Source organism: Mustela erminea, chromosome 5, assembly GCF_009829155.1.
Source record: "Mustela erminea isolate mMusErm1 chromosome 5, mMusErm1.Pri, whole genome shotgun sequence".
Taxonomy (NCBI): Eukaryota; Metazoa; Chordata; class Mammalia; order Carnivora; family Mustelidae; genus Mustela; species Mustela erminea.
The window spans coordinates 5,643,926-5,671,032 of NC_045618.1; the positions used below are offsets into that span (position 1 = coordinate 5,643,926).

Consider the following 27,107-nt stretch of genomic DNA (forward strand, 5'->3'; position numbering starts at 1 on the left):
CTCTCCAAGCTTTATTGCCTAGCATGGTAAATAGTTAAATTGCTCTCTGCTGCTCTAAGGCAAAGTCTCAGCTCTAAGCCAAATAAACTGATAGATGGTCTGCAAACTAGCCCCTTCACCCTAGCCTAGGAACTATGATTTACAGCCAGAGCACCAGTGTGGAGGGCCAAGGGAGTGTGTGCAGAGCAAGGCTAATGGCCCAGAGTGTGCCTTAGGATACATTTATGAGTCTGAAGGCAGATGGATCTGCAGGCTTGGTGAAAACAATATGCTAGATTTAATTCCCAGTCACCATGAAATCTTTGTGGCCTTACCTGTTAATGACCTCAAGAATCAAGGTTATGTAGAGAACAAATTGTCGAACCCATTTGTGATGTTAGCCAGGTCTGTACCATGGTACCATAAGATACTTTCAGCAGCTGTAGCAGAGGCCTGCCCTGGCCCAACCCCACTGCTTTAACTGCTGAGACTATTGAAGAAAAGTCATCCTGTCAAAGCCAGGAGCTGAGCATTTCCCTGTGTGGCCCTTCTGATTTTCAGATTCTGCATGCCTGAATTTACCCTGTATGTATCATGTTTAATGATGTCAGTTATGGAAACCTCCAGAAAGGAATGGAAGGCTCTCTGCTGACTGGGTCCAACCTTTTGGACTTTAAGACTGCTGCTCCTTTTCCTACCTATAGAGAGAGAAATGGGTGTGTGCCCCATATCTCATTTCCCAGGCACCCTGCTGGTTTTCTCTTTGTGCATTCACCTTTGAGTACACACATGCTTTAATCCAGATGGGCGATGGCATCTATATTTCTTTCTTTCTTTCTTTCTTTCTTTCTTTTTTTTAAGACTTTTGAATTTTATTTTATTTTAGCGAGAGTACGGGTACACAAGTGGGGGGAGGGGCAGTGGAAGAGGGAGAGAATCCCAAGCAGACTCCATACTGTGGGCTGAGCCTGACACAGGGCTCAATCCCACAACCCCGAGAACATGACTCAAGCCAAAATCAGCAGTCAGACACCCAACCGACTGAGCCACCCTGGTGCCCCCATGACATCTGCCTTTCATTCTGACCAAGCTAATGGCTGTGTTTCCCAGAGTGTATGATATCCCTTCATGTGGATGACCTGCTACTGCACCAGACCACTCATATCCTCCCTCCTCCACCTCCTTTCCTGCCTACCCTTCTCACCCACTACCCTCTCCACCCAGCCTCTTCTCCTCAACATCTCCAGCCGGTCGGCAACATCGTTCCCGTTAACGCGTGAAGTCTTGGGATGCCGCTTTACTTCGTAGTTCTAAGTGATCACCAGGTGGTCTCAGTTCTTCGTTCAGTATTTTCTCCAGGTCCACTTTTACCTTTTCTTCTCTTTTCCTTTTTTTTTTGCTTTCTGTGACCTAAATCCAGGTAACTAACATAGAGCTCCAGCAACTAAATCCAGTTTTTCCCGCAGCCTTCCTCACTGGTCTGATCCTCCATAGAAAACATTTCTCCCATTGTCCCTTTAATCGATATTCTTCCCTTTTGCTTCCAAGGATTTCTGGATCATGGAGCCTCCTGGCCCTTAGCATCTCTGTGCTTGGGGACCCAGACCGCTCAGGCCCATGAGACGTCTCTTCCACACACACAGTGCCAGTTCCCACTTCTTTGCCTGTGCCCACACCAGTCCCTCTTCACTCCCAGCACCCTCACGTCCCCCGTCAAGCTTTCCAGGCTTCAAGACCCAACCCAAGTTTTACATTTGATGAATTTTTCTCTGAACTCCAGTGTTCTGGTTCTCCAAGTTATCTTTCTTGGCCTTGCTCTAACATTTTTAGTCCTAATTGTTTCCACTATATTGAAAACTGTCAGAATAGTGTCAGTTTGTAATGCTGTGTTGGTTTTCTTTTTTTTTTTTTTTTTTAAGATTTTTTATTTATTTATTTATTTGACAGAGAGAAATCACAAGTAGATGGAGAGGCAGGCAGAGAGAGAGAGAGGGAAGCAGGCTCTCTGCTGAGCAGGGAGCCCGATGCGGGACTCGATCCCAGGACCCTGAGATCATGACCTGAGCCGAAGGCAGCGGCTTAACCCACTGAGCCACCCAGGCGCCCTGTGTTGGTTTTCTAAACAGCACAGAGCACGCAAACATAGTTGACTGGTCGATGTAATAAATGTTCTAATTCTGTGTGTGCGTGTGGGGTTTTTTTTTTCAGTTTTCAAAATACTTTTCAGATACACTGTCTGATTAGCACAGCTAGAGGCCTCTTTTTGTAAACAGATTTTAATTAGTTTTTGACTTTGAAGGTTTCTGACCTGTGCATGCTCACTAGTTTCAGGGTAGGACTCTCTGAGATTTGCTCTTGCTCCCTTGGGAGATAGATAACCTTTGGACGGATGCAGAAGAGCCTTTTGTTCCTTGAGGGGCTTCTGCCTGAAGTGGCCTTATAGACTTCCGGCTCTGCTGGATTCTAATTGTGTGACTTAGGCAACCTTCTTGAAGACCTCCTTGTGCCTCACTGTCTTCAGTTGTAAAACAGGAATGATACCATACTTCTTTGATTCTCTGACTCCCATTTTTTTTTTAAATTTATTAATTTGAAAGAGAATGAGTGAGAGAGAGCATGAGAGAAGAAAAGGTCAGAGGGAGAAGAGAATCCCCAAGGAGCCGGGACCCAAGTCGGGAGGAGATCCTGCAAGTCCGGGATCATGACCTGAGCCGAAGGCAGTCGCTCAACCAACTGGGCCACCCAGGTGCCCTCTGACTCCCATTCTTGGTAATATTTTTGATTTTAACATCTCAAGGCAAGATTTTTCTTAGATCACTGGCATTTCATAGTCAAATTGGCAACATTTTTCTCACTTAGGGGTACATAAAATAATGATGTGTTTTATTGTCGGTGGAGTACGGTAACTTGGCGTTGGTGGAGTACAGTAACAGCCAGCACTCTCAGTTGTTTTGAGGATTGGAGTTTGTAATTGCCACGCTCAATACATGGTGATCTTGTCTTTATTTTTACCTTTTCCCCACACTGTTCTCTCTGGCTCCACTATGACTCCCTTAAATCCATCCTTTACACACCTGCCTAATGACATTAAAAATATATTTTGACTGTCTCGCTCCCTTGTTTGAATTACTCGGCGGCTCTGTACCCTACATAGCAGTGAGTCTTATAGAAGAGGAAGACACGCCTCACTCCTTGGCCTGCTTCTTACCAACCCTTATGAATGTAAAATGATACCTGAGTGATGGAGCACCTGTGTCATACAAATGGGTTTTCATGAGTGTAGAAAGAGTTGGGGACCATTGCCAAAGGGATGGCACTGAGTCCCCTTCAGTGTTTACAAAGACCTCTGACATCTGTCCCAGCCTGCCTCTCTAGGCTCAGCTCTCCCCATTTCCTGTTCTGAACTTTGAGCTCCAGCAGTATTGAGTTATTTATACAACTTGTCCTTAAGGATGTCATAGCTTCCTAAGTTTCTGACCCAGCTCGTAAAGGGCTGGAGAGGGCGGAGCAGGGTCCATGGCCATCCCAGGAACAATGGTTTAGAAGGAACAGGAACTTCATCTCCTTAGAAACAGGTTTGTAGATCAGAACATGGCATTTGGAATTTTTTCTTGATGGCCGAATGAATTGTTTGCCTGCCATTTGGTCAGATTAAAAAGATGATAGAATCCCAGAGGAGAGGACAGGGACTTACTCTTTGCTGCTTCACTGGGCAGAGGTTAAGTCCAGGGGATGGAAGTGGTTCCAAGCATGTTGCAGCTTAGAGCAGTTAAGAACATTCTGATGGTTACTGCTGCTCCACAGTACTCTGGACAGCTTAAGAACCCAGTGAGCTGTCGCTGCTTAGGTGAAGGACCTGTTCTTTCAAGAGCTAAAGAATAAATCCTGGGTGGCTCAGTGGGTTAAAGCCTCTGCCATTGGCTCAGGTCATGATCCCAGGGTCCTGGGATCAAGCCCTGCATTGGGCTTTCTGGCAGGGATCCTGCCTCCCCTCTCTCTCTGCCTGCCTCTCTGCCTGCTTGTGATTTCTGTCTGTCAAATAAATAAACAAGATCTTTAAAAAAAAAAAAAAAAAAGAATAAATTCCTGCTTTGGGAAGGAGGTTGGACCAGATGACTTTGATCGTAATTACTGCATTAACTAGTATTCGTCAGGTACTTATTTACATGGCAGGCACGTAAGAGCTCAGTGCTTGAAATACAATGTCTCATTTATTTCCTGCATCATCTTACTTTGTCTTTAGGTTAGGCATCTCAGATGAGAACTCTAGTTCTCCCCATTTTACAGAAGAAACTGAGCTTAGAGATAGGAAACCTCAGTTTCCTTAAGGGCACACAATTCTGATAAGTAGCAGAGACAGAATTCAGACCCTGGACTTGCTGATTCCAGAGCCTACACTCTCCACATGCTGCCCTTCGTGTCCTTTCCTGCTTTAGCATCCTCGGTGTGGAAAGAGATGGGATCTGGGTCTTGTTTGTTAGCAGTTAACCAGTCAGAGAGAGAAAACTCAAGAGGGCAAGGCCTGGGTCATTTTCTTCACCCAGACTTTGCTTACCATTTGGGACGTGTATTGCAGAATACTGGAGATAGGCAGGGAATGAAGGAGGATGAAACAGCAGACGAGCAAGAGAAAGTCCTGCTGGGACCCTTTAAAAACTGCACCCTTTAGAGCACTGCAACTCATAATAGGCATTCTTTGGGGAGAAGAAAAAAAATTTAGGAAAGAAGGAATACTATGCAATGAGCATGCTTCGCTGCGGTCAGCTGTACTTATACAGTATCAGACAGGAAGCCAGTGAGTGAGGAATCCTTTTATTAAAAAATTCTTAGCAGGGCACGGAGAATAGTTCATGAGTTGCAGGGCGCTGTGCCGTCTCTGCCCAAATGCCTTCTCCATTTACCAGCTCGAGACCCACCCTCTGAACTGCCATAGCGTTTTGTACTAGGGTCATAGTACGGCCGCCTTTTATTACAGCTCATTTCCTACATGCTTTATCTTCCTTAACTTGATTTCAAGCTCTTTGAGGACAAGGTTCACATCTTATCTTCCTTTCCTCCTTCTAGCTCTCCCCATTCTGTGATGTTAAGCATATTTGAAAGCAGATGTTGTTACGGGTCACATCCTTTGGGTGAAAATGAGTGAACGCCTCAACCCTCACACATCATCTCGTGTGTAGGGAGAACACTGGGCTCGCCCGTGCATTGTTAGCTTATACGGGTTCAACCTTCACCATCTGGAAAAAAGATGGAGACGAACAATTCCAGATCCTGAGGGATCCTGGCCACAATTCTGCTTAGTTCCTGTGTGTCTGGAGTGTGTGTGAAATGGGCTCTTCTTTGTCTCTGCTCTTTCACGCCTGTCATGTGCCTCTCATAAACATCTTCTGGTGCTTGGACTGATTTTCTTGCTTAAAGATACAGTACGGCTTTTCAGGCTGTGGCCCCTGCCCGAGCTGGCCACTTCAGCAGTGCCGCTGGTGGAGGAGGACTACAGACGATGTCGGGGTGGCGGGCTATGCGCGTTTCTGTCTCTGCGGGTGCCTTACAGCTGACGTAAGTGGAATCATGAGGTTCCACTAGACTCGTTCCTGTTGCGTTGAAACAATGTGTGATCGTATGAGTGTGAGAAAGAGAGAAAATCACGGGCAAGGGATTGAGCTTTGTGGAGTTACGTGACAAGAAGACATCTGGAGAGAACAGTGCAAATGTCCTGTCTCCATCTGAAGATTAAGGGAGGTCATACACATAATGCAGGAGACGCCCATAACAAGGAAAAGAGAGAAATAGAACTTTACGAAGCAGGTTGTTTCTTTGACTGCTTTCAGACAGCCCTGTGGCCATGTTCCCAGGGGCATCTCGGAGTCAGAGTGCGTTCACTAACGGAAAATAGCAATGAGCAGTGAAGAAAAAAACTAAATTGTGTTCGTCGTATCTTGTTTTAGAAGTCACAGGAATGTGAAGCATGCTTTTGGTTTCATTACCATTCTCTACCCAGTTTATCAAGAGTTTTGTTATGTAATACCTCTCTACAGTATCATTGTTTTGACAGTGCAGATACCTTAGAGTAATAGAATATTATTCTATTATTCTAAATAATCCTGGTGCCTCTCTGCTGTCCCTTGTGTCATTGCTGTCATGTATCTCACTTATACATAGGCAAGTGTATACACACAAGCGTGCATTGTAAAACGCTGCTGCTGCTGCTGCTTCTGCTGCTTCTTCTTTGGACTTGCTTATCCTTTATCTTTTTATTCTAGCCCGGGGCATCGATCTCCAAATTCCAGTTTTCTCACCCCTCAAAACAATGTAAGACCTGGAGCTCCTGGTCTTGTGTTAATAATTCTGCATCAGGTTTTCTGGGATATCTTCTGATCTTTTCTCCCTGTGCTTTTGATTTGCATTTCTCTGAGGATTAGAAATTTTGAGCATCTTTCCGTGTATGTATTGGTGATCTATCTTCTTTGGAAAAATATCTATTCATATCTTCTACATTTTTGAAGGTTTCCATTAAAATAACTTAGTATGGTGATTTAATGTTTGACTCTTCCACAGTGCTTTGTAGCATGCAGTGTTTTGTCTCTAGCTAGAGAATCAACTTCACAGTGGAACCAGCTATGCCCGGTACTTGTGTGTGTGGCCCATATTGTTCATTGCAGTTACATCTACGTAGACACTCAGCAGATGGTTGTTGAGTGTAATTACCATGGTTCATTTGTAGACAGGTGAGATGAAAAGGCAAGCCACCGCGATGAGGATGGGCAGTCCTCAGCATGTTTCAGAACACTGATAGGGGCGCCTGGGTGGCTCAGTGGGTTAAGCCGCTGCCTTCGGCTCAGGTCATGATCTCAGGGTCCTGGGATCGAGTCCCGCATCGGGCTCTCTGCTCAGCAGGGAGCCTGCTTCCTCCTCTCTCTCTGCCTGCCTCTCTGCCTACTTGTGATCTCTCTCTGTCAAATAAATAAATTAAATCTTGGGTGCCTGGGTGGCTCAGTGGATTAAGCCGCTGCCTTCAGCTCAGGTCATGATCTCAGAGTCCTGGGATCGAGTCCCGCATCGGGCTCTCTGCTCAGCGGAGAGCCTGCTTCCCTCTCTCTCTCTCTCTGGCTGCCTCTCCGTCTACTTGTGATTTCTCTCTGTCAAATTAATAAATAAAATCTTTAAAAAATAAATAAATAAATAAATAAATAAATTAAATCTTTAAAAAAAAACAACAACTGATAAAACACTGGACTTTGGAATGAAAATAGGGAAAAGAGAGAAGACAGCTTAGGTATCAGGTTTCTGAAATGCCTTTTTATGTCCTCTTCCCCTTTTCATTTCTCTCTAAAATTAATAATATGGGAACTAGAGGCTGACTCTGTGCCAAGATGATTCTCAAATGATTTTCTTTTCCCCTTATCAGTACTGAGCCCACTTACAATGTCCTTTCACACTTTGGCCTGCTCAGAGCCATTAACCTCCAGCATGGACAAGGAGGTGTTGCTCATCTCATCCTACCAAGAATTTCTTCCCTCCTTACTCTCCAGGGGTCTTTCCAAGGAATTAATGAAACCAGTCAAGCCAAGAAGAGGTAAAAAAAATTATCAACACTTAGCTTTTTTTTTTTTTTTTTTTTTTTAAGTAATCTCTATACCCAGCATGGGGTCGAACTCACAACCCTGAGATCAAGAGCCACGTGCTCTTCTAACTGAGCCAGTCAGGCACCCCAGCACTTAGCTTTCAATGTAGTAGATCTTATCAGTGATTCTTCTCCTTAAAACTTAAGTATTAAAATATTGGTATCCTTCTGTTCCAGTATAAGCACTATGACCATTCTCTTGTATTTGGTTAGTGTTTTACTGTCTTCTGTGTGATGACACAGTTGTTTTTAGAACAGTATGAAAGTGGGGATGGAGCCCTTGCCTTTTGTTGTACTACAGGCTTTTGTCCTCCAATGCAAGAACCTAGGGAGGGATTGATCTCATCTAGAGGCTTCTGTGGTCATGATGAAGCTTGGAGTATGGTGTGCCTTAATGTGCCACTGGTGTCTGAGAACATCTTACCAATCCTCTCTGCCTGAGTTCTGCTAGATAGGTTCCTGCCATCCCAATATAGAACTGCATTTTACTAAAGAAGCAGTATTATTTATGGTATTTAGATGTAGATGCAAAGCTGCTTGGTGGTACTACATTATAGGTAGCATTATGGATTTCAGTCCACTTCTGTGGGCTGCTAGCACGAGAACCTTACTTATTGTATCTGTAGAAAAATTCATTGTTAAGTTTAGTGCTTAAACTTATGAAACATGGCCAGTTTAAGGTGTGAAGAGTGTGTTTTGACTAGATGAAAAAGTGATGTCTTGTTCGTTATCATTAGACTCCAGATCACTTTGCTTCTAGTGATGACCTCTGTTGACCTGGGACTGGATTTGGAACTTTTTTGACCTCCGTGAGAGATGTAACCAAGAACAGAACTCTGGCAGATCCCGGAATCCTCTGTCCTTGGATAGGGTTGTTGAAACCAACTAGTCTCCATCCCTAGCAGTTCCAGAGCTGTGTCCCTAAGGAACATCGCTATCCTTGAAGTGATCCTTTTTTGTTCCCGCTTAGACTCTCCATCCTGACATGAAACTAGCAAATTTATTTTAACCCACTTTTATCTGTAGAGGTTAACTCTGAGTCCTGGGCAGTAGAGCTTGTTTCTCAGTGCCAGAATGGAAAGCCAGGCCAACTCAGAAAGCCCATGTGTCCTCACAGTCAGGACTTTGGACTAAGGTGAGCTGCTTTTATCTACTCAGCTAGCATTTATGAAGGCTCTGCTGTTACCAACCACAGTGCTTAGCACCGGAGACCCAGAGATGAATGTGGCATAGAATCTACCCTCAGGAGCGCCTGGGTGGTACATTCGATTAAGCGTCCAACTCCTGGTTTGGCTGAGGACACGATCTCAGGGTTGTGGGATTGAGCCCCACATTGGACTCTGTGCTCAGTGGGAGTTGGCTTGTCCCTCTCTCTCTGTTCCTCTCCCTGCTTGTGCTCTCTCTCTAAAATAAATAAAATACATTTTTTTAAGATTTTATTTATTTATTTGAGAGAGAGAGAGCCTGAGAAGAGAGAGGTCAGTGGGAGAAGCAGACTTCCTGCCTAGCAGGAAGCCTGATGTGGGACTCGATCCTGGGACTCCAGGATCATGACCTGAGCCGAAGGCAGTCGCTTAACTAACTGAGCCACCCAAGCGCCCCATAAATAAATAAAAACTTTTAAAAAATAAAAAAAGAAAGAAAGAAAGAAAGGAAAATAATCTACTCTCAAGGAAAATCATGGTTGAGGGAAAGAGGCAGACAAGTAAAAAAAAGACTGAATTAAGTACTTCGGTAGAAATGCCCACAGGCCCCAGTACTATCACTGAGAAGAGGGTGATTATCTTGGCCCAGAGAGCCCTTAGCCTTTCGTGAGTTTACTTGGCCCAAGCTGTGGGTATTCAGCCCCTCCAATCCTAGAAGAAATATCTCTGATTTTTACAGAATTGCTCAACAGGATCAGCATGAAGAATGGTACAAGGTAGTCCAGATTAGAATTAGAAATCGCTGAGTCGGCGGCAGTATAAGCCTTTGTTCTAGTTTGGAGAAGGGCTTTCTTTGCTTCAGGGAGTCCCAGCAGGTTCAGTAGTCACTAAACTCAGAGCTCTGACTGGTCCTGGTGTCATTTTCCCATTTCTCTGCATCTTTGCGGGGGCACTGCTGGCCAAGCCTTTGTTGGCCCAGAACCTCTGACTCAAGGTCTTCAGAACAGAAGAGTTACACTTCCTAGGAGCCCCAGAACCATACCTAAGCACTGTGGAATCATCAGCACGCCCCAGATTTGTTCTTCCTATTTCAACTATTCATGAACTGGGTCACAGAAAAACTTCTGGGAGAGCACTACAAGCCACAAACTTGTAGGTCCCCGTCCCAAAGGACACTTATTATTGCCTCTAGAGAACAAGACGGGTGAGGTCTCAGACAGTTAACTTATATTCATACGAAAGAGCAGTGAGGCCAAATTAGATGCCCAGAGGATCCAGTTCTAGAAGTCCTATCTTCAGGGGAGGGAGGACAATGTGACAGCCTCCTAGAAGAGATAAACAAAGGAAGACCACTGTCCAGATGTGTTGGGAGGGTAGTACAGAGGCTTGATAGCAGGCTAGATTGCCTTTAGAGGAATAGACATTTTGTTAAAAGATTTTATTGATTTATTTGAGAGGGAGAGAGAGAGGCAGACTCCCCACTGATCAGGGAGCCAGCCACAGGACTGTATGCCACTACCCTGGGATCACGACCTGAGCCGAACACAGATGCTTAACTGACTGTGCCACCCAGGCGCTCCAGAGAAATAGGTACTTTGATTCTGGTAATTACAACTGACCCTTGAACAATGTAGAGTTGGGAGCGCTGGTCCTCAGCACAAATCCGCATCTAACTTCTGACTGTCCCCGAGCCTTATCAATAACATAAACAGTGGATTAAAACATATTTTGTATATGTATTTTATACCATATTTTTACCATAAAATAAACCAGAGAAGAGAAAGTGTTATTAAGAAAATCATAAGGATGGGAATGCAAGGGAATGCAGGCTGGTGCAACCACTCTGGAAAACAGCATGGAGGTTCCTCAAAATGTTGAAAATAGAACTGCCCTATGACCCAGCAATTGCACTACTCGGTATTTACCCTAAAGATACAAATGTAGTGATCCAAAGGGGCACATGCACCCGAATGTTTATAGCAGCAATGTCCACAATAGCCAAACTATGGAAAGAACCTAGATGTCCATCAACAGATGAATGGATAAAGAAGATGTGGTATATATACACAATGGAATACTATGCAGCCATCAAAAGAAATGAAATCTTGCCATTTGCGACAACATGGATGGAACTAGAGGGTATCATGCTTAGCGAAATAAGTCAAGCAGAGAAAGACAACTATCATATGATCTCCCTGATATGAGGAAGTGGTGATGCAACATAGGGGCTTAAGTGGGTAGGAGAAGAATCAATGAAACAAGATGGGATTGGGAGGGAGACAAACCATAAGTGACTCTTAATCTCCCAAAACAAACTGAGGGTTGCTGAGGGGAGGGGGGTTGGGAGAAGGGGGGTGGGGTTATGGACATTGGGGAGGGTATGTGCTTTGGTGAGTGTTGTGAAGTGTGTAAACCTGGCGATTCACAGACCTGTACCCCTGGGGATAAAAATATATGTTTATAAAAAATAAAAAATTTTAAAAAAAAGAAAGAAGAAAAAAAATCATAAGGAAAAGAAAATACATGAACAGTACTGGAGTGTATTTATGGGGGAAAAAAATCCATATATAAGTGGACCTACAGAGTCCAAATCCGTGTTGTTCTGGCATCAACAGTATTTTACTTTTTGATTGGTTTGGGGGATTTTTTTTTTAAGATTTTATTTATTTATTTGACAGAGATCACAAGTAGGTAGAGAGAGAGAGAGGAAGGGAAGCAGGTTCCCTGCCAAGCAGAGAGCCTGACGAGGGCTCGATCTCAGGACCCTGGGATCATGACCTGAGCTGAAAGCAGAGGCTTTAACCCACTGAGCCACCCAGGCGCCCTGTTTGAGGGATTTTAAAAGAAAAATTCAAATAGGACTGAATTATAAACACCAGTTTTTCCTCATTAAAGTGTGGCCATAAATTTGTTTCTTTGATCTTGTAAAATACGAGTTTCCAGCATTTTACCTGTTAAGATTTCGGATTCATCACCCAAAGTATTTTTTCTGTTGCCTTCCTCTTAAATCAAGTTGGCCTGTTGGTTTATTGGGGTTATCTTAATCTCATGTTCGTTGAAACTCTTAAATTGTTACTATTCCTAGGTCAGATTACCATTAGATTTGCAGAGAACTAAGCACTAAGAAATCAGTAGTGCTTTTGTTTAAATTCTCTTAACAGGTACTTTTGAATGACTTTTGTTGTTGTCATTGTTTTAGATGGTTGTCAAAATAGCAGAGAACAATGAATTATTATTACTTGATAATTCCTGTTTATTCAGTGCAATTGATGTTAGGCTGGGTTTAGGGCTCCTGAGGGCCTTAAGCTCTTTGCTTTCTTCTGTTCTTGTGGTTTTTATTGCCCTCTACATGACTCAGATTTTAGGTTTCCTTTTCCCGTGCCTCTTTGTTGGTTTGATACTTTAAACTCCGTGTTCTCTGAGGTACTCACCTGCGTTTCTGCCGTTGTCCTCAAGGTCAGGCCATCTGTCACCTCCTGGTCGTTTAACAGGACCATTCTTTGTGATCTGACTATATCTAGTTTCTTAAGTACAGGAGTTTGGTATTGATTCTTTTTTTTAAATTCAAGTGTAATTAACAATACAGTGTTCGATTAGTTTCAGGTGTACGATAAAATGGTTCAGCAGTTCTGTACATTACTCAGTGCGCCCCATGGTAAGTGTGCTCTGGATCCTCTCTGTGTTCCACTCCTCCCCCTCTGGCGACCCCTCTGTTCCCTGGTTTTAGGAGTGTTTTTTGTTTTTTGTTTTTTTTAAGATTTTATTTATTTATCAGAGAGAGTGCGGGGGAGAGAGCAAGCACAGGCAGACAGAATGGCAGGCAGAGGCAGAGGGAGAAGCAGGCTCCCTGCCGAGCAAGGAGCCCGATGTGGGACTCGATCCCAGGACACTGGGATGATGACCTGAGCCGAAGGCAGCTGCTTAACCAACTGAGCCGCCCAGGCGTCCCAGGAGTGTGTTTTTTTGTCTCTTTTTTCCTTGTGTTTTTGTTTAGTTTCTTAAGTTTCACATATGATTGAAGTCATATGGTATTTGTCTTTCTCTGTTTGACTTCTTTCACTTAGCATAGGTCTGTCATCTGTGTTGTTGCAAATGGCAAGATCTCATTTGTTTTTACTGCTGAGTCATATTCCTCTGTGTGTGTGTGTGTGTGTGTGTGTGTGTAGTATTGATTCTCAGCTGCCTTCTGTACATACCCATGCTTAGCAGCCTCTAACCTTCTCATGTCCCCTCGGTCTACACTTGAAGAAATGTCGTTCCTTTTTCACAGTGCACTTCACGTTCAGTGGAAGGGGTCTTCACTCACTTGTCAGCAGGGAAGCTGACCCTTTTAGTTCTTCATCCTTTGCTTGTTTATAGCACATGAGTCACTGTGCTGACCAAACGTCAGCTGTGGCATTTGTAGACCTGGTGATGCCAAACTGGTATTGTAATTACATAACTTAATGATATACAGATAAACCATAATGAGCAAAAGAATTGTTCTATGAAAACTAAGGTTCACGAACACTTTGGAAAGGCTAGTTAGGTAAAAAAGGAAAGGAAGCTGAATCGGGTTTGGGCAAGATAGCTGTAGAAGACTAGAGGTGGAGGCTCCTAACATCCGGAAGGAGGACGTACTTACTGCTTCGCGGGGGTCTGAGTCTCCCTGTGCTTAGAGAAACTGATGCGTATGGGTGACTTCGGTGCAGGAAAAGTGGCACGCAGCTCTGGTCAGCAGGAAAGATCTTGTTGGCCCCAAGTCTTCTGATTTTCGCTAGCCTTTCGATGTCATAGGACACACAGCATGGGCCTCTCTTATTGTTCTGCCCCTTCAGCCCGGCCCTACCTGTAAGCAGACTCTGGTGCTTATGGCCAGTCTGTCTCCCCTCACTTTTGGCTGGCAGGGGTGTTTCCTTTTGTAGATTTCTCCAGAAAGACTCTTGGGAACAGTGTTTCCCATGCTGTCACTCTGGCTCAGCAGCCCCCTGGGAGCAGTTCTTGGGTTGTACTTCCTCTCTTTGGGAATTGTGTAGGTAACTGCATCTTTTTCTGCTACCCCTGAATTTTACTATGGGAATTTTCAAGAGTTTGTCCCTCATTTATGTGATTTGATCTTTTTGCCTGGGTCTGTCTTGGCACTGACTGTTCTGGGCCAGCTTTTCCTGGGATGCATTGTCCCTCTCAGTACGTGGATACTTTTGTTTCAGAAACATCTTGAAGGAGATCTTCCTGGAATGTTTATGAGCAACTGTGCCTGTTTGTTCGCCGCAGTTACAGTTTTCCTTTCTGTGCATGCTGCGGGCCTTGGCTGTCTTCTGCGCTCTCTCTTCTGTTGAACCCCTTTTCTGTTTCATTTTATGTGCTTTTTTCCACGTCCCTCTGTTTTATTCCTTACCGTGCTTTCCGCAGTATCTCGTCTCCCTTTTGTTCCTTTTTGTTTTACCCTCATTTCGGTTTGTTTTTCCCTTCCGCTTCTTCCCTGAGCCGTGCCAGTCACGCCTCTCTTCTTCCTGTCATCTCCCTGCCTCTCCCATGAGCACTTGTTCTCCTGCTCTGAGTTCTTGCCTCATGGGTTTTTTTTTTTTTTTTTCAGTTTTGCAAAAAAGATTTTATTGCCATTCATCGGCTCTTGGCAGTGTTTTCCAGTGTTTAGTCTTAGTCTGCCTTTGGTTTTCCAGTTTCTTCCCTAATTTTTTTTTGTTGTTGTATCTTTGTATCCTGTGAAGGTGTCATTTTTATAACTCCTCTTTAAATAGGTGAGGTTTTCGGGGACTGGCTGTTTGCAGGATGCTTGTGTAGAAGAGGTGCCCAGTCTGCGTTCCGCACTGGCTGCCGCTGTCCATGATTGAGGGTCCTGGGTGAAGTCATCTACCCCCTCTCTCTCTCCCGCCAGCAGAGATGGGCATCTGTGAGGCGAACATAGCTGCTTTGTGTGGTTTCCCAAGTAGTTCCAGCTCCAGGTCCACAAAGTTCCTGCCTCTCAAAACAAGGAATTGTTTCGGTCCCAGAGAGCATGTCCTTTACCTACAGGAAGTCTATTTCGGCAGGTCTTTCTCCCCAGCTCCCATGTGCCCTCTCTGTAGTATCCTTTCTTCTTTTCTTTCTCTAAAGGAAAGGAACCTCGTTTGAACTCCCCGCTTTTGACAGCTTTTGTGGCTGTTTTAGAGTCTGGGAGTTTGGTTGTCTTCCAGCTTTGTTGAAAACAAGAGTTTGCATTTTTGCTTCTCCTTTTCGTACTTAGAACACATCTCGAATAGCATTTTAAAATTATGATTTCATGATGCACAGTGTTCAAATCAGAAATCTTAACTGACATTTTCTATTAACCAGAGAGGCTGGTCCCCATGGTAGTCTGTATTAGGCCTTCTCCTACACCTTCTCCTTCCAGCGTCCACTGCCACACTGCCATCCACCTTCTAAGCACCTAAAGCCCAGGAATATGCTACTCAGACTTATGAAAAGCCTTTTCATTCAGTCAGCGTGCCTCCTCCTCACTGGGCAGTGTTCTAGGCCTTGGGATAGAGCATGGAAGAATTCATACGAGATCTCTGACAAACCAAAGGCAAGTCTTAAAATGCTTCCGTGTGGACTAGGGGTGTGGCGTGGTCAGGGTAGAAGACACAGTTTGGAATTTTGAGGTGTCCTGGTGGAAAGGATGTAGAACGTGAGCTCCAGAGGCAGGCTGACCTAGACTCGGTGCTCTGTGCTGCTACTGATACATGTGACATCAAAATAGTTGATCGACTTTTCCATATTTCACTTCCCTTGTATATGAAGTGAAGGTCGTATTACCTACTTCACACGGCTATTCTAAAATTAAAATGAGTTACATATGAAGTGCTCGTCATACAGTAGATGCTCAACAAGTTCTACTTCCCCCATGAAGGAATAAAATACTAGGAGGACTGGTAAATTTTATGTAACGTAAAGCTTACCATCTTCATTTTGTGTAGTGTTAAGCATATTCGTGTCGTTGTGCTACCCTTCTGGATCCAGAATTCTTCATCTTGCACAACTGAAACTCAGTTCCCATCAAACAAGTCCCCGACCCCTCCTCCCCTCAGCCCCGGCAACCACTGTTCTACTTTCTGCCTCTGGTTTTGGCTACTGGGTAGCTCACATAAGGAAGTCATGCTGTATCTGTCCTTCTGTTTCTGGCTTAATTTCACTTAGCGTAATGTCTTCAGGGTTCGTCCATGCAGTAGCAGGTGTCCGAGTTTTCTTCCTTTTTAAGACCAAATCATATTCCTTTGTATGCATACGTCAGACTCCTCCTTCCATGCACCGATGGGCACTTGGGTTGCTCCTGCCTTTTGGTTATTCCGTGGATAATGCTGCTGTGAAGAGAGGTGTGCTAGTATCTTCTGGAATCCTTGGTTTTGGTTCTCCTGAGTATATGCCCAGTGGTGGAATTGTTTGGTTATATGGCTGTTTTTCTTTAAAAAAATTTTTGAGGAACCACCACATTATGTTCAGAGGCTGATTTTTTGATGGGGAAGTATAAAAACAGTGTAGTTCCCTAACAAATAATTTTTTTTTAAAGATTTTATTTATTTATTTATTTATTTGACAGAGAGAGAGCGCACAAGCAGGCAGAGAGGGAGGCAGAGGCAGAGAGAGAAGCAGGCTCCCCTCTGAGCAAGGAGCCCGATGCGGGGCTTGATCCCAGGACCCCAAGATCATGACCTGAGCTGAAGGCAGCAGCTTAACCCACTGAGCCACCCAGGGGCCCCCCTAACAAATAATTTTAAGATCAGTCTTGTTTAACATTGTGTTAGTTACCTAAATACAAGCTTTTTGCTATTAAATCTCCATTTGCATTAAGTAATGAAATAATTCCTGTTGTATAAAATTTAAGAGTGCTGCATGAGTGTGTCTGTGTAGACAGAAAAATGATTTGTAGGGGGCGCCTGGGTGGCTTGGTCTGCCTTCGGCTCAGGTCATGATCCCAGGGTCCTGGGATCAAGCCCTGCGTTGGTCTCTCTGCTCAGCAGGGAGCCTGCTTCCCCCTCCCTCTCTCCGCCTGCTTGTGATCTCTGTCTGTCAGATAAATAAATAAATAAATAATCTTTTTTTTTTTTTTTTTTTTTTAAGTATTGTTTAAAATAAAGAAAGAAAGAGGGGCACCTGGGTGGCTCAGTAGGTTAAAGTCTCTGCCCTCAGCTCGGGTCATGATCCAAGGGTGCTGGGATCGAGTTCCACATCGGGCTCTCTGCTCAGCAGGAAGCCTGCTTCCTCCTCTCTCTCTGCCTGCCTCTCTGCCTGCTTGTGATCTCTGTCTGTCAAATAAATAAATAAAATCTTAAAAAAAAAAAAAAGAAGAAAGAAAAGTGATTTGTAAAGCCCCATGCAAGCATACATACTTTGTGTTTAAACATATGCTTTTTTTTTTAAGATTTTATTTACTTTTTTGACAGAGAAAGAGAGAGAGAGAGAAAGCGTGTGCACACATAAGCAGGGGGAGGGGCAAGAGGGAGAGGGAGAAGCAGGCTCCCTGCTGAGCAAGGAGCCCAATGTGGAACTTAATCCCAGAACCCCAGGAGATGCCCAACTGACTAAGCTACCCAGGTATCTCTAAACATAAGCTTTTTAAGGTTTTATTTATTTATGTATTTAGAGAGAGAGCATGCAGTGGGGAAGGGCAGAGGGAAAGAGCGAGAATCTCAAGCAGACCCCTTGCTGAGCATGCTTTCATTACACTTCCTCCCTGAGGCCAGAAGATGTACCCTGGTTACATCTTCATGCGTTCCCTCCACTTAACTCTGGGTAAAAGACAGAGAACTGATGTGCCCAAAAACTGATGTGCCCAAAAATGCACAATGCACAGACACATCTTTTGTCTTGACTCTTTGTTGCCTACAGAGTAAATTGATGCTCACATCCTCCACGGTTCAGTCTAGATGCTAGACCCGTGTGTCTCAACTGGGGGTGATTTTGCCAGAACGTATGTGACCATGTCTGGAAGCATTTTTGGTTGTCACAGCTGGAGCGGTGCTACTGGAACCTAGTGAGCAGAGCCCAGGGGTGCTGCCAAATATGCTACAATGCACAGGACAGCCCCGCCCCCACCAGAAGAAAATTATCCATCCCCAAATGGCAGTAGTGCCCAGACTTTAGGCCCAGACTGCCTTGTCAGCATTGTCTCTAGCCTCTTGGTAAATCTGCCATTCCAGCCAGACCCTGATGTCCTCGTACCCTACACCAGCCGAATTGCTTTCTCCAGTGCCTTTCATCCAACATCCTTCTCCGACAGCAGAGCCCGGCTCCGTCCTCCCACCATCTCAGTTAACACATCTGGTCGCTCCAACCACTGCCCTCTTCCTTCTCAGACTGCTCATTTAGTGCTTACTTAACAGTATGAGGTGGTACTTGTGGTCTTTCCAGCATGACTGAAAGCACCGTGAAGGCCATGTTGACAGGATTTGACTTGAATGAGGAAGTCCTGCTCCTGCTTACAGAACCCCGTGGACACCTCTGACCTGACCCTCTGGGGGTTTCCGTGGCAGCCCTCCCGCTACCATGGAGCACAGTGGTTAAGTCAGCACTGCGGCTCTGCTGGCACACCAAGATTCACCTTTGCTAGGGAGTACTGGCTAGATGGACCCAAGCCCAGGTGTGAGCCTGGTATCCAGGCGAGTATTCATGCCGAGCCTGGTGTCTACCTGAGCTCTAAGAAAGGGATGAGGACAAGTACAAAGGAACGGGTCCATTTTGCGTCCGGTGGAGCCCAGGTGGAAGGTCTGTCTTAGGAAGCCTGGGAGACGTCCCACTGTGCAGGGCTCGCTCTGCCACAGCTGCACTGACGGAATGCATCAGTGAGGATGAGGCCGATGCTAGTAATGAAGGCCATCCCAGTTCATCCAGAAGCTGCTGTGGGGCAGACACCAGGCCCGATGTTTGATACAGGTTATTGCATTCAGTCTTCATCACAACTCTGGAAGGAAGCTGGAAAACTGAAAGGATAATTTCTCAGGATCATCCAGCTAACAGAGAGCAGAGCTGAAATTTAAACAAGGTCTGTCTGACTTCAGAGCCTGTGCTCTTAGCCACCACCTCCCTGCCTTGAGTGTGGCCAGGCAGTTTAGCTGTCATTGCTCACGTAAGAGATCCATGTTAGGGAATGCCAGGGCGTGGGGGCCATCTGTTTGGGCTCACTTGGGAGGACTCAGGTGTCTGTTGGGAATCAGGAGCTGGTGTCGGGTCCGACTGCTGGGCTGGTGCCGGAAAGGCCATGAGGTCTCATGTGCCCAAGCCACTCATACCTTCACTTCCTGCATGTGGCCCATTTGGGCCACACCCCAGCTACCACAGGGTGCTCTAACCCTTCTTATTTTTACTTCCCCTTTAGGTGCACTACATCCTTCAGGAGGTGGTGATGGGTGGGATGGTGTTGGAAACCAACATGAATGAAATTGTCGCTCAGATCGAAGCTCAAAACAGGCTGGAGAAATCCGAGGTGAGTCACGTCCGTCCTTTTGCCCTGGCCAGTTTGAAGAGCCTGGGGCAGAAGGAGGAATGGACACATCTGTTGGTTTGTGTTGCTGGGGAACCTTAGGCATGTTTACGGTCCTCCTTCTTCCTTGAGTCCATCAGAACCAATTGATTTGAAGGCCAGTGCTGAAAATAAAACATGTAAGAATTAAGGCTAAAAGTGTGAAAGGAAAAGTCAGTTGGCTCAGGAAGACGAACAGCTCCAGGCTTGGGGGTTTATGGCCCATGTTTGTGGTTTGTCATTCCTTCCTTCAAAGCTATGTGTACCCTGGAGGGAGCCAGAATGCCCTTCTCTGGTCCCAATGTGGTTTCCTGATGCTATGGCAGTCCGATCTCCCAGCGGCCATTTCTCATGGTGGCTTTCAGAACCTCACAGATGCCAGTTGCCTTATTTCCAGTTAGCCTTCTCCTCAGCTGTAGCAGAGTTTGGCTGGATTTGCAAATAACATACCCCGGCCCATCCCTCCTGGTGCTCACAGTAGGTGTGTGGCTGGCTGGCTCAGTTGGTGGAGTGTGCGACTCCTAATCTTGGGGTTGTGAGTTCAGGCCCCACGTTGGGCATAGAGATTACCTTTAAAAAAAAAAAAAAGCTCACAGTTATTTCCATCCTACCCCTCTGAGGTCTCTCCCTCGTCTCCATCAGCTTTCCCAGAGAGCAGAGGCTACGGTCATAAACCTTCACATGTGGCAGAAACAGCAGAATAAGTTACCACTTTAGTGAGTTGAGTGTCTTCAAGAGCTTCTTGCTTCTTGTAACAGAACTTGATCTTGCAAAACCAGAAATTCCTCTGTCCATGAGGCTTGGCGGTTCTGCTGAAGAACCTTTTCCAGACCACAGTTAGAGTAGCACATTAGTTCTTTTAGGGAGGCAGGCCAGGAAGCTTCCAGGAATAGTAAGTGAGTCAGAGGCAAGGGGTTTGGAAAGCAGAAGAATGGAGACATGCTGGACAAGAGTGGAACTGGAGTCAGTGTCTTGAAAGCAGTCAGTAAGGAGGAAATGGTTCTGAGAATCTTGTTGGCTTCTCCCCTTCTCTGTGCACTGTAGGAGAGCCAGAGGGGAGCGCCCACCATGGACGCCTTCCCCTGTGTTTGTTATCAGCCTTCCCATGGCTGTGGGTACATCAGACCTCTGTCCTTCTATCTCGCTGCCACATGATATTTCCAGAGCCAACTCTTACCCATCTCATGGTGTTAGTCAGCAAGCATTTGGCCCTAAGTTCTGAATTTCCTTTTCCTTGTAAGAATTTCCCTGTGATTGCACTAGTCTCTAAGACACAGTCTGTTCAGGAAAGGTGTTGTGTTGGAGCCTGAAAAGTGCCCCCCATACTATGACTCAGTTGAACCATCTCAGGTTATTGCAGCAAGCATTTATTGAGCATCTGCGGTGTGCGGGCCCTCTTAGATGCTGGGGCTACAGCACTGCATATGGCACAACCCCTTCAGGAGTGCAGAGTGTGGGTCCCTACCCCATGGCCCCTGTTACCCTCGGGATCATCATGCTGGCTGCCTTTGGGGAATAAAGAGAAAAAATCAAAGCATACATTGTGTGTGCTCAGTGTGGACACTTTCCAGATCTCTGTCACTTTTGTTTCTTAGTGTTGGGCAGATGACACTGAGTGTGTGTCTCATGTCCCTTCCCATTTCTCCTCAGGGTGGCCTTTCAGCAGCTCCTGCCCGGGCCGTGTCTGCTGTGAAAAACATCAATCTACCGGAGATTCCTCGGAACATCAACATTGGTGATCTCAACATCAAAGTCCCCAACCTGTCCCAGTTTGTCTGAGGGTCCATGGCTACTGAACTGCAGTCCTTGAAGCAAGCCAAGCCACTCCTGCCACAGAGCCCACTCTGAGCCTTAGAAGGGTCAGGCCCCGGGTCCTGCCCCCTGCTGCTGTTGGGGTGCTGGTGGAGTTGGGGGTGGGGGGTGTCCCAGGTTCATGGCTAGCATGGGCTTGGTTTTCACATGTGACACCTGCCGGCCTGTGATACATGTGGCCACTGCAGATGTGGGAGGACCCTGGCTTCCTCTGTGGGGATCCGTGTGCCCAAACCACTCGTACCTTTACTTCCCGCATGTAGCCAATTCAAGGGACCAGGCACTGTCTGGGGGCCCATCTGCTTCCTAGAACCCACCACTAGGACATTCTCTGCCTAGAGTCTTCATCCTTAGCACCGTCAGGCTTCGGAGGTCCTGTGGCATTCATTCTTGCTGACGAGGTGCCGAAGCTAGAATAGGGCCAACCCCTCAGTTAGGGTATGTGGTCAGTGGCAAACAAGGGCCAAGTTTGATGAGAACCAGAGTTACCCCCTGGCTCTATTAGGGTTTTCATGCCCAGAAGCCTTTTTATAGGCAAGTTTCCTGGTTCCCACCGCCTTCAGAATATGTTTCCCTCACTGCCACAGTCCTAGCTCTGTTCACAGAGGACGGAACCCAGATCATGAACCTGGTGCATGCTAGTAGGGAGAGCACCCGCTTCCCCACGGCCGTTTCTCCAGCACAGCCACAAGGCCCCTCACCAAAGTGGGGAGGCCCCATGTCTGTGGAAGGCAAAGCTGACAATGTGTAGAATATCTCAGATTTATGACTCTTTCCAGATTTAAATACATTCTTCTCATGAGGAACAGACAGATCAGTTGCTGTGTTGTAAATGATTAGTCTCCATACAGGAAGGCCACTGCCTTTTGCGCCTGCTTGTGGGGCAGGAGAGCCTGAGCTGGGATCACTCGTTCTAGAACTGGCACGGGGAAGGCTGGGGCCATGGGAAGTGTGCTAGCTGAGCCTGGTGGGAGCGCAGCATCTTCTCCCTCGTGTGGGAGGAGCCCCTCCCTGATCTCTGCCTCTAGGCCCGCGCTGTGCCCCCCCAGGTGACATCCTCCCATGGAAAGGTGCACATTTTCATGTGTGATGAGTCTTTATTTCTGTGGTTAACTTAGAGCTCAGACTGCACCTTAGAGTAATGCCTCTTCTACACTGCCTCGGGGACCAGGACTCCGGACCTTTGGGAGCTCACTGCATTGTCACGGCACAGTCTCCCAGCCTGGGGATTTCTCGTGCCTGCTGGTGGGGGCCCAGACTGTTCGCCTGTCTCCTGCTGCTGCTGCTGCTGCAGAGCCCATCTTAGATGGCGCCCATAGGACCGCCATGCTCTGTGCTTAGTGCCCGGTGTTCCCAGAAGCCTCTTCTTGTCACCCTTTCAGGCCTTACCTGACCGCCTCGGAGACGGGTGTGGTGATCAGAAGGTTGGCCCTCTTCTGTCCGAAGGAGATGGAGGTTATCTGATGGCACTGCTGATGGCATTCTTTGAAGGCTTAATTTTTTTAAATGGGCATTTCAGGATATTCACATCCCTCTCTCACATTTGCTGAACGTGGAATAAGAAAGGACGAAAAAGACTGGTGTTTACTTTACACATACTGTAAGGCGGTGTGAGCGAGATCCTTCCACAGTCCTTACAAGAGACATTATTGGCTCTGTTTTGCAGGTGAAGAGAGTAAGACTCTGATCAAGTAACCTGCTTTTGGTCACACAGGGCTAAGAATTGAGACTCTGCTTGCCTAAATCCGAAGTCCATTTTCTTCACTGTTCAATGGCTTTTCCAGATTTAATCCTCTTTGTTATACATAAGGAAGCCGAGCCTGGTTTGCTCACAGGGCCAGTGACAGTGTCTTAGAGGGCAAGCACTGGAGACCCCTTATGTGCTCTGTTGGACTGATGAGGGAACAGTAGACCAGAGTGTTAAGTGTTGTATTGAGAGTCACAAAGCTGGAACCTAGTCATTTTTCTTGAGTTCCTTTCTTCGTTTTGTGGTTTCATGTATTACTTCAGGACAGTTGGATGTCCTGCATTTCCCGGGACAACCTTCCAATGTTCTTAGCTGCCAGAGACCGTTGGTTTCTGCTCTGTTCCCACAAACTACTTACGGGTCGCATAGACCCCCAGCAAGTCAGCATCCCAGTCCCCTCCCAGACAGCCTCTAAAAGTGGCCTAAAACTTCAGCCTGTTGTTTTATTGGAAAGCTCCATCCCTTTGGACAAACCACAGTAATTGTTCATTAAATACTTGAGGTTGCCTGCAAATCCAGCTAGACCTATTGCCTGCTACCAGCAAAACCATAAATTTCTTTTTTTTTTTTTAAATTAAAAGGAAATTGTATGCTTTTTTTGAAGAAGGATACAGATTCTGCTGCTTGAGAGATGTGAGTTTTTGAAAATAGGGTCTGGGTCTAAATTTGGGAGTTCCTGGCCCTGCACAGTTTACACTGAGGGTTTCCTGAAGTACTGGGTTTCCAGTGCTCACTGCCCCTAATTAAAATCTGAAATTCTTCTGTTACGCAGTTTCTAAGTGCCTGGTGTGTGTTAGACTCGGCTTCTTGATCTTGTCTCTGCTGAGGAGCTCTGAGTGCCCACGTTGAGTGACTCGCAGTCTGAATTTGTAGTGACTTGAATTGGTGACTGTGTTATGTGGGATATTTAAAGGACAAAAACCCATTTCCTACCGCCAGCAGCCCCCATCATGCCCTTCTGGCCATGCTCTAACCAGCCTGTCTTAGTTCAAGCTGCTGTAACAGAAAGACCTTACACTGGGTGGTTGAACAAACATCCCTCACAGTTCTGCAGTCCAGTCAAGGTCAGGATGCAAACAGATTTGATGTCCAGTGGAGGACCTGCTTCCTGTTTCATAGACTGCCATCTTCTTGCTACATCCTCACATGGCAGAGAGAGAAGGCTCTGTGTTCTTCTTCCCTGTTATAAGGGCGTCAGGCCCATTATGGGGCTCCACCCTATGACCTCATCCAAATCTAATGACCTCCCAAAGCTTCCCCTAAATACCTTCTCTTCTGGGGATTAGATTTCCATATCGGAATCTGGGGGACACAGACATTCATCCATAAGGGCATCTAGCTACTTACCTTTCCTCTTGGCCTGGTCACAGCCCTTGCTTGTTACATTGAGGGTTAAGTTGGGATTTCTTGAGTCCTCTCAGTCCCTGTTACTCAGGCCTCTGCCACTTACAGAGTCAGCCCTTCCCCTCCACCCCCCTTCCATGCAGCCACCCTAGCAAAGTGCTCTCTGGCCCCAGCCCCACCAGACATCCAGGGGAGCATGCCGGCTAAATCCTGTCTTGTGGACCAGCCTTTTATTTTTATTTTTTCCAGGATTGATTTATTTACTTGATAAATAAAACGCGTAAGCTGGGAGAGGGGCAGAGGGCGAGAGAGAAGCAGACTCCCGGCCCAGTGGGGAGCCCATCGTGGAGCTTGATCCCACAACCCCAGGATCACGCCCCAAGCCAAAACCAGGAGTCGAAGCCTCAACCGAGGGTTCAGCCTGGGTTGACACCCAGGCACCCCTAGACCAGCCTGTAAGAGGGGTTTCCTTAGTGTAGCCAGCTGTCTGCGGCTTCCCAAATAGGATGCATCAGTGGCGCCTGAAGATAAAAATCAGAGTGAACGAGATAGCCAGGATGGAGAGCCGCTTTGGTATGAGAGAGACCCAGAGGCATTGTCAGCTCCAGCGGACGCCTGCTCTTCAGCTTCCCACACCTTCTGCCCTGCTTCCCAGGGGTGCCTGTCGCACTGTGCAGGTGGTTCATCGAGTGCCCACACACCCCTGTGTGCCACCTGGCTGTGCTTATGAGCTGCCAAGTGGCTATGCCCCTGCTTGAGACTTTGCCCTTTGAGCAGCATAGGAGGGCTCCCATCTGCTGTCTGGCAGACAGTCAGCAGATAAGCAGACAGACCCCCTTTAAGGAAATATTCCATGGAAATGATTAATCTTTTCCAAAAGGCACATTCTTTCCTATTAGAGTGAATTAATGTTCTAAAAAGGAAATATATTCATGTAGTTCAAAATTTAAGATAACAGAAGGCTGTTCAGCCAGATTGCCACCCTGTTCCCACAAACCACGAAGCGCCTATCTCTGATAGCAACAAGTGTTTCCAATTCGAAGAATTAAGAAATAAGGCCCCTGGATTTTTATTACCAAAACCAAGAGTGTTCTCTTTCTGTGCGAGTTAGGTACCTTTTGACTTGGGTGATTGGCCTCCGCCTGTTAGAGCCCTGCCACCCTCTCGGCAGAGGAGGGGCCTCTCAGACCGTCCCACATGAAGCGGCTCCTCTCTTCTGCATCCCCACCCTTGCTCTGCACTATGTTTTTCCATGGCACTCTAGCAGACTGTATATTTGGATTGTAGCTCCTGTCCCCCGCTAGGATGTATGCCCCCCAGGGGGGCGGGGTCCATCCCCCATTTGGTGCTGTGTGGACAGTGCCTGGTGTGCACTGCTCAATCAGGGTGAGTGATGCTTGAGGCAAACAAAGTTCCTCCTTATGAGAACCCATAGCTTGTGCTCTCCGGGGCCCTGTGCTCAGTCCTTTGGGAAGGAGAACCAGGCTAGTGGTGTTGGGAGCAGCGGGAGGGGAGGGACCAGGTGATGGCCTCTGGAGGTTGATGGAGAGGAGAAAGGCAAAGCCGATGACTGAGGAATCCAAGTGCCGGGAGGACTGGTGAAGGTATAACTTGAGAGAGGAGGAGGTGGTTTGAGAGGAAGAGCGATCCAGAGTTTGGATGTGAACACGTTAGATTGGAGTTGCCTGAGAGTCACTGGGGCAGACGTTCACCAGCCAGCTGGGAGCCTGGGAGTGGGCAGGAGAGGAAATGAGTTGAAGCTGTGGGGGCGAGGGGTGTGGCCAAGAGCGGACAGGAGGGGTGTGGACACAGCCTGCGGGCAGGGGCAGGGAGAGGAGACCGTGGAGCAACCTCACGTCAAGGAAGGGGCCTTTAGGGGGAGAGGCCAAGGGGTTGGGGACTAAGAAGGCGTGGCCGTTGAGCTCGCAGTTGTCCCCAAGTGAGGCAACGCAACTAGGGAACTTGAAGGATGGGTTCCAGCCAAGTGGCAAGGCGGTCGTGTAGGAGTGAGGGTTACAGCCCCGCTCTGGGATGCCCAGAGCCTGCAGAAGGTCAGCGTCTGCAGCCAGAAAAGCAGGAAACAGGTACTCCTGCCCCAGGGGGTGTTGGGGGTTAACAGAGAACTCCTGTGGACCATGGAGGGCCCACTAAACTCAGACTGCTGTCATTATGGGGTGTTTGGCAGAGGGAGTGGCAGAAGATGTAGGAAGCCAGGAGGTTTGGCGGTGCTGGGAGGGAAGCCAGGATGGACCTCCCGAGAGAGGCTGCTCGCCTGGCCCCACCAGAGGTAGAAAAAGTGGGGGAGGCTCTGGAAAGCAAAGCTTTTCGTATAATGAGGAGCAAACTTCTCTGCTAGGACGTGAAGTGTGGGAGATACAGCCTGCAGCTCCCTCCCAGTCTGCAGGAAAAATGAGAGGTGCCGCAGGCACCGTGGAAGGAGTCCTTGTTTGGCCAGGACTGGGCTAAGTGCTTCTGGCCAAGCAGGCCTGGCCGCCTCCCATGAGAACTGGGATCTTTGGGCATTTGATAGAGCAAATCTTACAGTGTTACTCAGCTCTGACATCAGCCTGGCCTCCTAAGAGCACTTGGGAACAGGGGTGCCCTCCCCTGCCTCCTAGGATTGGGCCACGGCTTCAAGAGAGCAGGTTGAAGGTTGTCTTCTGCATTGCTGAAAATGAGCGGCCCTTTGCAAACGCATAACGTAAGACACAGCTGAAATGATAAAAAGGAAGAACAGGTGAATTTCTAAGACTGGGGTCCATTGCTCCTCCAGATTGAGGTGATCCTCAAAATATTTACCCACCAGCATGGCTCAGGCACTGACTGACCAGAGTGGAGGCACCAGAGAGTGGGGATGTTACCGGTGGTCCATGTTGGTCTGCCTCCAGGAAGGACCTTGCCTCTCCAGAGGCAGCAGAAGAGAGAACCCCGGAGGCAGCCACTCCTTTACCAGCCTGGGTACAGCCAAGATAAGACCTTGCATTTGCC

General features: G+C 46.9%; 1 protein-coding gene across 1 annotated transcript in view; it reads left to right on the forward strand.

The window, feature by feature from the left end:
- The window catches only part of LOC116592032 (AP-3 complex subunit sigma-2), a 52,691-nt gene extending 29,151 nt beyond the window's left edge, over nucleotides 1–23,540 (forward strand). Inside the window, exons 5-6 of the mRNA XM_032345564.1 lie at nucleotides 19,073–19,180; nucleotides 20,867–23,540. Of these exons, the coding sequence (XP_032201455.1) occupies nucleotides 19,073–19,180; nucleotides 20,867–20,995 (237 nt within the window). The 3' untranslated portion in view covers nucleotides 20,996–23,540. The remainder of the gene's footprint in view (nucleotides 1–19,072; nucleotides 19,181–20,866) is intronic.
- The last annotated feature ends 3,567 nt before the right edge of the window (nucleotides 23,541–27,107 follow it).